This window comes from Onychostoma macrolepis, chromosome 22 (assembly GCF_012432095.1).
Source record: "Onychostoma macrolepis isolate SWU-2019 chromosome 22, ASM1243209v1, whole genome shotgun sequence".
Taxonomy (NCBI): domain Eukaryota; kingdom Metazoa; phylum Chordata; class Actinopteri; order Cypriniformes; family Cyprinidae; genus Onychostoma; species Onychostoma macrolepis.
The window spans coordinates 35,625,766-35,637,742 of record NC_081176.1 but is presented as its reverse complement, the minus strand read 5'-3'; the positions used below and the strand labels follow the sequence as shown (position 1 = coordinate 35,637,742).

Below are 11,977 nucleotides of genomic sequence, written 5' to 3'. Positions count from 1 at the left end.
TAGATCACTGCACACTGCATGTCTCCTTTGTCTGACACACCCATTTCAGGTCTTGGAGTTACTAATGAGCTGAATCAGGTGTGATCGATAAAGGAGACATGCAAAATGTGCAGTGTTGGGGAGGCTCCAGGAACGAGTTTGGGAACCCCTGCTATAGAGTGACAACAGCGCTGGGACTAGAGGATGGTAGTGTCTCTGAACACGGAAAGCCTCAGCCTCTCTCCCTGGACTGCACTTCTCTGGGTTCCTTTGTACTCCACTTAACGAGCTTGAACAGGAGTCAGGTGGTACTCATGAGCCTGTCAAGCAGACATCAGGAGGAGCAAGAGTAACAAAGAAAAACACAGAGCACACACATAGTAAATACAATTGTACACAAATCATGAAAGTAACAATATTCAGTTATTTTAGTTCTTGAAAATCTGAAAAATTTCCCACTAAATCCCAGAGGGAATCTATGTCTTAATTTTTCACTTGTATTTGTATGGCTTTCTGTAATGCTGTAAATGGGGCCTAGGGCTGCGCTTCCCAAAAGCTTCGTGAGCCTAAGTTGGTGGCAATGCGTTAGGCTTATGATGCTTTTGGGAAACGGCCATCTGCTAGCCGCCTCACGTCACAGAAGTCAGTTAATTCTCAGCACAGAGACTCTTTCACCTAGATATCACACTATAGAGACTGTGTCTGTTCCCCGAACTAGAAAGAGCAAACTAACTTAAGAGTAACTATTTAATTGATGTTCAACAAATAAAAAAGTTATTCAATACAGAGAAACAAATGATAAGCTTGACTTATTAAATATTAGGTCCCTTTCTACAAAAGCATTTTTACTAAATGGTACAATTACTGATCATAACCCATGTTCTCTGTATGACAGAGACCTGGCTAAAACCAGAGGATTACATTAATTTAAATGAGTCTACCCCCCAAGATTACTGTTATAAACGGAGCATTTTCCTCGGGTCAGCTTCCTCGCTCGAGCTAGGTGCTTCTTCGAGGCCTTCATTGGGGTGGTGACGGTGGTTGCGGGAGCAAGTTGTAGTTCCGGTGGTCTAAATGGTTGGCTGAATTGGCGATGTCCAGCAATGCCTGTCTGTTGTATGTTAGCAATGCATTGTATTTGTGCACTGAAGAGAAAACAAGAAACAAACAAACAAAAATTAAGAAAAAAAAAAAAAAAACGGCATTCGAGCGGGGAGCGAGCAAACAAGTTTGCCTCGGGAGCGCCATGATTAAAAAAAGGAATGTATTAATTATAAATGTATTAATTTTTATTTTTTTATTAATATAATTATTGTATTTATTAATCCAAAAGTGATGTTATGCTACACAATTAAGTATTTAGATTATTTAGATTAAAGATTAGAAAAAAGTGTAGGGTTTGCAGTGCTAGTGGACTTTTATTTTGACACCGGAAATCTTGTGTTTACGCGGCTATGCGTGATTGCGCGTCTACACGTCAGAACGTCTGTACACGAAATAACGCGTGTAGACGCAATAACGTGTACAGGCGTTATTTCGTCTGTACACGTTACGTGTAAAGACAAATTTAATAATACGGCCTTCCATCCCTGCTGGAAAAACCAGCATACACCAGCATAATTCCCATGCTGGTTTATGCTGGTCTATGCTGGTATATGCTGGTTTGGTGCTGGTCTATGCTGGTATATGCTGGTTTGGTGCTGGTTTGGTGCTGGTTTAGCTGGTGGACCAGCAAGACCATGCTGGTCTACCAGCATGGTCTTGCTGGTGATGCTGGTCAACCAGCATGGTCTTGCTGGTGATGCTGGTCTACTGGTTTTGCTGGTGATGCTGGTCAACCAGCATGGTCTTGCTGGTGGTACTGGTCAACCAGCATGGTCTTGCTGGTGGTGCTGGTCAACCAGCATGGTCTTGCTGGTGATGCTGGTCTACTGGTTTTGCTGGTGATGCTGGTCAACCAGCATGGTCTTGCTGGTGATGCTGGTCAACCAGCATGGTCTTGCTGGTGGTGCTGGTCAACCAGCATGGTCTTGCTGGTGATGCTGGTCTACTGGTCTTGCTGGTGATGCTGGTCAACCAGCATGGTCTTGCTGGTGATGCTGGTCAACCAGCATGGTCTTGCTGGTGATGCTGGTCAACCAGTCTGGTCTTGCTGGTGATTCTGGTCTACTGGTCTTGCTGGTGATGCTGGTCAACCAGCATGGTCTTGCTGGTGGTGCTGGTCAACCAGCATGGTCTTGCTGGTGGTCCTGGTCTACTGGTCTTGCTGGTGATGCTGGTCAACCAGTCTGGTCTTGCTGGTGATGCTGGTCTACTGGTCTTGCTGGTGATGCTGGTCAACCAGTCTGGTCTTGCTGGTGGTCCTGGTCTACTGGTCTTGCTGGTGATGCTGGTCAACCAGCATGGTCTTGTTGGTGATGCTGGTCTACTGGTCTTGCTGGTGATGCTGGTCAACCAGCCTGGTCTTGCTGGTGATGCTGGTCTACCAGCCTGGTCTTGCTGGTGATGCTGGTCTACTGGTCTTGCTGGTGATGCTGGTCAACCACCATGGTCTTGCTGGTGGTGCTGGTCAACTGGTCTTGCTGGTGATGCTGGTCAACCAGCATGGTCTTGCTGGTGATGCTGGTCTACCAGCCTGGTCTTGCTGGTGATGCTGGTCTACCAGCCTGGTCTTGCTGGTGATGCTGGACACCAGCATCTCACCAGCATCCCATGCTGGTCACCAGCATCCCAGGTAGCCAGCGGAATCAGGCCGAATGCGGCTGAGTGTCGGCTCACTCAGCTGTGTGCTGGCAGAGGCTTGCCAGAATTGAGCCAGGTCCGGCCTGGCCCAGTAATGGTTGCCAGATTTGGCTTGGTTTTGGATCTGTGGATCTGGCCCGATTCTGGTTGAGAAACGGCAAATTTAGCCACATTCAGCTCGACTGTGGGCCAGAAGTCTCAGTCTTAAAATGTCAAAAATTCAGGTTTTACTCCTTATTTGCTCCTTATCTGAATATTTGGTCCCCACAATTAAAAAATTAAAAAATTAAACCTGTACACACACAATCAATCAATTAGGCTGAATTATAAAATTACAAAAATATATATTTTAAACAAAATGCTTTAGAGTTGTAAACCTTTTGCCTGTCAAAGTTATTTATTCAATTTTATTATTATTTTAATATTTCTATTAATTTTTAGGCTGACCTCAAATGGACTTTGCTTATAATTTAAAAATGTTCCTTAATCTAAATTGACACTTTCTGACTGTGTGTGATTGCAAAAACTGATACCTCAGTAAGAAGTGGTAAACTTTACAAAATATGATTTCAGATGTTATAATAGTGATTTTATTATGTCCAAATAAAAGTACCACAGCAAAACTTAGGCTAGTGGGTAGAATGAACCAATAAGTGATTATCTGCTGCCATCTTCTGAAATCAGTGAGTGAAACTTTATTATTAATAACTGTAACAATATATATATATATATATGTGTGTGTGTGTGTGTGTGTGTGTGTGTGTGTGTGCGTGCATGTGCCTTTGTTCTGCAGTGAGGGGCTACTGCATTTTTGTGACAAATCAGGACATAGATTTGTATAATGACAAGGGTATGACAGGTATTACAAGGAGAAGGTGACTTTTCAGGACATTACCCCATGTCCCCACTTTTCAAAACTCTTATAAATCACACAGAATGGAGTGTATTGAAAATCTGAAATAGCAGAAAGTTTCCTGTAAGGGGTAGGGTTGGTGTAGGGCAATAGCACATACAGTTTGTACAGTATAAAAACCATTACGCCAATGGGATGTCCCCACTTTTCACAAAAACGAACATATGTGTGAGAGAGTGTGTGTGTGTGTGTGTGCGTGCGTGCATGTGTGTGTGTGTGTGTAATTTATTTTATTTTATTTAATTTCTTTTTTTTCTTTTGCCAGGAAAAATATAAAATGAGGTAATGATTTAAATGTAGCCTACATCTTAGATTATTAAATAAAAAAATAAAAAAATCAATCAATAGATATAAATGTAACTTTAACTATTTTACACCTCACGTGCAAAGCCCGCGAAAGAACCGGAGGTTATATAAGCTGCGGTCGTCACATCGCGTGCACAGCCGGACTCTGAGTGGACATCGCCTGACGGGAGAGCTTTCACGAGGTAAAGTATTTTTTGTGTACATAAGTATAAAATCGACGGCCTGTCATTTAAATGTACCATAAGCCTACTGCTCACATAAACGAGCCTTTCCGTCTTTATTTTGTACGGCCCGCTCTTCAGCACCGTTAATTACCGTTAATGCCGTTCTGTGTGACGTCATTTGCGCAGATCTGCTAGAATTGAGAAAACCTCCTTTCGTTTCACATTCATGTCGGTCAAGGTAACGTTAGTTTAAAAAAATGTAGCCTATATATTCATTTTACAATTAATATTTTCACATTTAAGCAGTGTTGTCTCACAGATTTGTGTCTGATTGAGAGCGAGCGACACTGACGCACACTGAACGCTCTCTCTCTCTCTCTCTCTCTCTCTCTCAGCGTGTGTGGTAGAGCGAGCGAGAGACAGAAGACTCACACAAGCCAATGTAGCCTATCCTTATGAGATAATAATAGTAAAAATAATAATATTTCTGCTTTTTAATAACAAATAATTACAATAAAAGTAAAACATGTATGCATGTGTATACACCAGGGAAGAAATAAAAGTCATATTCAAGTACAATTATAATTATTTTCAATAATGAAAATATTTATTATTTTTTTCTTTCTTTTTTCAGATTGTCATCCGATTGTTGTAAGTGATCAGTCTAGCAGTCATCCTGCATCTTGGATTTGCCATGTTCAGTTTGTACAAACATTATCTGATATTGAGTGAGGCTTTTTCTTTTTCTCCCCTTTGTTTGTGTGTCAGTAGCTGCTGCACCCCAAAGCCTCCACACCACAGCACACCACACCACACCACACCACACCACACCACAGCACAGCACAGCACAGCACACCACACCACAGCACACCACAGCGCAGCACAGCACAGCACAGCACAGCACACCACAGCACACCACACCACACCACAGCACACCACACCACAGCACAGCACAGCACCACAGCACAGCACAGCACACCACAGCACACCACACCACAGCACAGCACAGCACAGCACAGCACACCACACCACAGCACACCACACCACAGCACAGCACAGCACACCACAGCACAGCGCAGCACAGCACACCACAGCACAGCACACCACAGCACAGCACAGCACAGCACAGCACAGCTCAGCACACCACAGCACAGCACAGCTCAGCACACCACAGCACAGCTCAGCACACCACAGCACAGCACACCACAGCACAGCACAGCACAGCACAGCACAGCTCAGCACAGCACAGCACACCACAGCACAGCACAGCACACCACAGCACAGCACAGCACAGCTCAGCACAGCACAGCACAGCTCAGCACACCACAGCACAGCACAGCACAGCACAGCACACCACAGCACAGCACAGCACAGCACAGCACAGCTCAGCACAGCACAGCACAGCACACCACAGCTCAGCACAGCACACCACAGCACAGCACAGCACACCACAGCACAGCACAGCTCAGCACAGCACAGCACAGCACAGCACAGCTCAGCACACCACAGCACAGCTCAGCACACCACAGCACAGCACAGCACACCACAGCACAGCACAGCTCAGCACAGCACAGCACACCACAGCACAGCACAGCACAGCACACCACAGCTCAGCACACCACAGCACAGCACAGCACAGTCTTTGGCTTTGTAAGTATATATTTTTTAAGCTGACTGTCAAACATTTTCTCAATTTTTTTATTTAGGTTCATTAAATATATGTCATGCAGCAGTTATTTATTTATTTATTTATTTAACAGGCTTGCATTATCTGATCTGTTTTAAAAGTTATGTATTTTGTAGTTTGTTAGTGAATTTTAATTATTTAATTACACAACATATTATGTGAATAGTGTAATAATGTTCCTGCTACATTTCTTCTAATATTTTTGTGATTACTTTTTCTTCCTACCTGGTCTTTATGCTAAGTTAGGAAAACCAGCTTCATGTTTAAATAGGCAAACTTGTGCCACATATACCAGGCTGACACACACACACACACACACACACACACTCACACTCACACTCACACACACACACACACACACACATACACACACATACATATATATACCAGGACAACCAGGCACAAGAACAGTTTCTTTCCCCAGGCAATCTACAGAACAGTTAAATGCCTTTTATTCTCATGTTGTTGTCTCTGTGAACTGGAAGCTTTTGACACTAAAAGAAATTCATGTATATGCAAGCATACTTGGCAATAAAAGCTCTTTCTGATTCTGATTCTGATATATATTTTTTATAAATATTATATATATATATATATATTTATTTATTTATTTTTCTGCAAATACTGCAGTGTGCTGGATGGAGAAACTGAGAAGTTTATAAACAGAAGGCATGGAAGAAGAGAGCAGGTCCTACAACAAAGAAATTCTTCTTAAGGTATATGCTCCAAATGTACCATTTACCATTGAGTTCACTGAGATCTGACTAACTATGTGTCTATATGTGTCCCCTCTTTATCTCTCTCTCCTTTTTTCTGTCCTCTTTTAGGATAAACTTGAGGTCCTGGGAGTTCTTAGATGTTCTAAAGTGTTTTTTATGCATTTGTTGATGTCAAATTTTCAATAATAAATTCAAATAAATTCCCATAGTTTTTACATTTATATGGTGTCATTCCAACTGGGGGGTATTGAAGGGGGAACTGCACGTGTGTGTGTGTGTGTGTGTGTGTGTGTGTGATACTTGTGGAAACAACATTGTTAAAAAAATACTGGCTTTAATAATACATTTTTTGTAGTTTTTAGAGAACCAATTAATTACATGAACAGTTTTTTTCCATGTAGGCTATATATATATTGTTTTGGTAAATTTTGTTGTTGTTATTAATTAAATTAATATTGGTTTGTATTTCATATACATTTCCATTTGGTATCCAGACTCGGGCCAGTACCGGCTAATTGTATAATCTATGCTGGCGTGATTGTGGCCCAATGCCGGCAGTGTCGGCTCAGTTTCGGCAACCGGACTCGGACCAGCGTCCGATTCTAGCGCGTCATTAATTCACAAGAGTCCGGCAACTGCATCCGGGCTGAGCTATTTTTTCCGGCTTGCCGGGTTTGGGCTGTTATCGGGCCGGATCATTTTGGCTACCTGGGATACCACCAGCATCCCATGCTGGCCACCAGCATACCAGCAGCATCTCATGCTGGTCACCAGCATCCCATGCTGGTCACCAGCATACCACCAGCATCCCATGCTGGTCACCAGCATACCAGCAGCATCCCATGCTGGTCACCAGCGTACCACCAGCATACCACCAGCATCCCATGCTGGTCACAGCATACCATCAGCATCCCATGCTGGTCACCAGCGTACCACCAGCATCCCATGCTGGTCACCAGCGTACCACCAGCATACCACCAGCATCCCATGCTGGTCACCAGCATACCAGCAGTATCTCATGCAGGTCACCAGCATACCAGCAGCATCTCATGCTGGTCACCAGCATCCCATGCTGGTCACCAGCATACCACCAGCATCCCACCAGCATCTCATGCTGGTCACCAGCATACCAGCACCAAAACACAACATATGCTGGTCTTGCTGGTATGACCAGCTATGCTGGTCTATGCTGGTTTTTCCAGCAGGGATAACATTGTGCGTGTAGACACGGTTGAATTTCAAGCATTCCGTTTGAAGACTTTTGGTCCCAACGGCCTTCCATACAAAGTGACGTATGGTATGTCTATGAAACGCATGCACAGTAGCGCGGTGACGTCACGTACCTACGTTACCTATGTATTTACCGTAAATACGCAGGTTCAATAATGGTTCATTCACTTCCGGAACATTTACTTACTTTTGTTTTCTTAAAAATGTGCGTTTGTGTTGGCTTTTAATTCGCTTTGGTCATAATCATAGAGAGTGTCATAATCACAGAGATGTGTGTGTGTGTGTGTGTGTGTGTGTGCGTGCGTGTGTGTGTGTGTATGTATGTTTCTCATATTTGTCATCTTTTCATTAACATTATCAAAAATTAATAGATACTGTAACAAATGTATTGTTCATTGTTAGTTCATGTTAATTAATGCATTAACTAGTATTAACCAATGACACCTTATTGTAAAGTGATACCTCTTAAATTTACCTTCATGTTCATATGACTTTTAGGGACATTATCAGTGAGACGAAATTCAGAGAAGAGGCCCACTTCATATGTCTAGACAGATAGTTCTTTAACTCTAACATGTAGTGAATACTGTAAAAAGTATTTGAGTGTCTGTCCCCACCGATAGACTGTATTGCCCTCAACTGTAAAAGTTTCAAATTGTTTCAGGCTATGCTTTCTCAAGCCAAGCCAACCTAAATTTTGAATTGACAAAATTTTTTAATTTAGTTGGTTAATGCTGATTATAAATTAAATATCTTAGGTACTTTACAGACAAAGCAAACAACACTCTTTTCTAACACCATCCTATATTTAAAACACATTTAAAATATTTTGGGCAGATTAAAATAAGAAAGGCAGCAGCTATTTTCACTAAGTGATAGTAGGATTTTCTGCTATTTAAACTACTTATTGCAAACAGTGGTAATTACCTGTACCTCAGTATTGTAGTACATTATAAAACAGTATGCAATAATAACTTATTGAGTTTAAATTATAATTTTAATTCAAACTAGTAAATGGATATCACCTTATTGGGACAATAAAGCCCTCCCTCACAACTTTTTGATTATTTCCTTAATTTTTATTGAAAATAAATGATTTTTTGATGTGATTTGAAATTTGAAAAGGGAGAAAAAACTTTGCTAAAAGGCGGATTCGAACCTGGGTCGATCGCGTCAAAATGTAAAAAAAAATCACGTTTTACCATCTGCGCCACTAGAGCAAAGGTCTGAAGTTATCTCTTGTAATGTTGACTAGCCTAATAAGAAATATATAAGGCGCCGTTAAAGGGTAATATTACAATATACACAGTGAAGTAAAGTGCAACAGAATGTTAATAAATTGTAAATAAAATACTACACAGATATTACAGAATAAACTCTGTAATTCCGTATTATTTTACCTGAGATGAGACATGGTTAAAATCAATGAATTTGTGCTGTATTACATTTTATTGTTTTATTTATTTATTTATTTATTTTTTGATAAATCGCTCAGAGGGGTTTGACCAAACGATTAGACAAACTTAGTTTTTTTTTTTTTTTTTAAATATATAAATCATCCAAGCACCCGATTCCTATCTATTTCTAATATTCATTTGATTAATATGAATAAATATGATTAAATTGTAAAGAAATTCCAGGATCAGTTCCCTCTTCTCCTAGGCGTAGTATTTTCATGGGGTCAGTCGTAGAAAAACCTCATTGGTTGGTAACTTTTGATGTTTAATCCAGGTGTGAAAAGAATTAATATCTAGCGCAAGAGCACGGAGATTTGCGAGTGTACAGGACAAAGTTTGAGCGCGCACATGCACACTTTGAGCGAGAGGAGAGACCATAGACACGAGCAGCACGCAGCTAAAGTTACTGCCAGAAGAATACTGGACTGATTTAATTTTATTTTTAATATTATTTTGTTATTTTTTCATTATATTTATTGTGATTAACCTCCTGTTCTTGTGGTGACATTCAATTGATCAAACTTATTTTTCATTATCGTCTATGGGCTGAAATATTTCTTTATTTAAATCATAAAGTCAGCGCATGAAAATGTAAGCATTATATTTAATACAACAAGTTTGCCCTAAACCTTTAATTTAATCCTTTTTTACAGCCTTCAGTCGTAAACAGACCCTTGTGAAAAAGAAGTGCACTTAAATATACTTTTATAAAGTGTACTTATTGCAGAAATAATATACTTTAAAAGAACACACATAAGTGCAAATTAAATATGTTATTTTCGACGCTTAAATACATTGTAATTGTAATTAACTTCAAATATATCACATTGTAAGGTGATATTAAATGCAATAAGTTGAACTTTTGAGTGATTTTTTTAAACCACTTAAGTGGTACTTTTTAGTACATCTTTATATGTACTGTCAAAATTGTTTCTAGTGTCTTTAACATATGGTGAGCAATTAATGTTCACTAAAATATACTTTAATGTCAGTTAACAATACACTTAAGCATGAATTAAATGTAATATTTTCGACCACCTAAATGCATGTTATAAATTGATTGCAAATATATTACAGTTTAAAATTACATTAAATGCAATTAGTTGAACTTTTGAGTGATATTTACCATATTTCAAAGTCCCACTTAAGTGGTTCAAAAATATGTACTTCTCAATAAGCAATTAATGAGAACTAAAATATACTTAAATGTAATTTCAATGTACTTCAATGTTATATATCTCTGGTAATGAAGTTAAAATTTAGTATAGGCCAATTAAAATTTATTTTAAAAAACTCTTAATTACCTAGTTACAATCAACACAAACACAAAATGAAAACCCATACATTTATTGACAGAACAATCTCTAAAACAAATACACAAAAATGCTTTTTGCTTATGCACAAGAAAAACCCAACACTATACACAGCTGCAACACTTTAACTCACTTATTAGAAAGAGTCTGGAGAACAATGCAAATTTTTTACAATGCTGCTGTAAACATGTGTTTTAAACACACATTTGTGATGGCAAAAAATAACCAAAGCAAAATCTGTAATATTGTAAGTTGTGTTTTGCTAATGACATAACCATCATTAAACACCATATTCACTGATTTTGTCTCTTTGGTTACTAAAGTGATGATGTAATAACAGCCTGCTCATTCTTTGGCTCTAGTTTATGTTTTTTTGTTTGTTTGTTTGTTTGTTTGTTTTTCCCCCTTTTAAAAACATTTATTTATCATTCAATTCAATACATGGTTATAATATCACACAAAAAAGGGGACTCTCTTCCCATACATATCATTCACAATGTTCAAAAATTGGGGAAGAAGTTGAACATTTCCATTTCTTAAAAGTTTCCATCAAAGATAAAGAGTTTCTATCTCTTAACACATAGTCTCTGATTGAAACAAGACTTGAGGTAATCACTGTTCCCGCTGGTATATCATATCCTTTTTTTCCTTATTCAGCAAGGAAAAGGTTGGTGCAGGGTTCATTCTTAACAGTTTTGGATTACGGTGATTTAATTTATATGCACTCTACCTTATTTTTATTAAAAAATTAGATGTATTATATCACTCTGCCTTACGTTTCATTACAGATGCAACAGCTAGGACTCACCACTGCACTCTGTATGAAACTGTAAAATGGCCCTCCCTCTCTCTCAGAAGGAAACTTCATTTATTGATTTTTATTGCCAAAGCACTAATGGGTAAATTACCCATTTACATTTCAAATTTACTTACTTACCAAAACAGTGTTTACAGAACAAGGTTGTCAAAAATTATTATTAATTATTCCATCAACAAAAACAGAATTTGGAAAAAGCTTTTCATCATATGCACCAAATGTTTGGAATGAACTCCAAAACACCTTAAAACTAGAATCACTTCCATCTATTCATATTTTAAAACCTTTTAAAGTCAACTCTGACTGAACGTTGTAATTGTTTTTAAACTAGGTACCCTTTAAATTATATGCTTGTATTTACTTAAGTTAAACATAATGTTTTGTTTGTATATGTATAGTCTATGTATAGCGATTTGTTGTGTAGTATGAACATTTTATTTTTTTTTTGTCCTGTCTTTTTAATGTTTTCTTTCTTTGAAACTTTGTGCCGCCTATCTTGGCCAGGACTCCCTGGGAGAAGAGTTATTGTAACTCAATGGGACTTTTCCTGGTTAAATAAAGGTTAAATAAAAATAAAAAAAAAATCTTTTAAAACAATAAATATTTCTTGCTTTCCATATCCCTTCTTTAATTACATTAATAACCGTCCA

The 11,977-nt window shown here is 39.0% G+C and overlaps 1 protein-coding gene across 1 annotated transcript; it reads left to right on the top strand.

Moving 5' to 3' along the window:
- The first annotated feature begins 2,526 nt into the window (after positions 1–2,526).
- LOC131531072 (histidine-rich protein PFHRP-II-like) lies at positions 2,527–6,316 on the top strand. The gene is made up of 5 exons (XM_058761622.1): positions 2,527–2,564; positions 4,025–4,122; positions 4,739–4,755; positions 4,876–5,754; positions 6,038–6,316. The coding sequence occupies exons 1-5, from the start codon at positions 2,527–2,529 to the stop codon at positions 6,056–6,058; spliced, it is 1,053 nt and encodes a 350-aa protein (XP_058617605.1). The 3' UTR covers positions 6,059–6,316.
- The last annotated feature ends 5,661 nt before the right edge of the window (positions 6,317–11,977 follow it).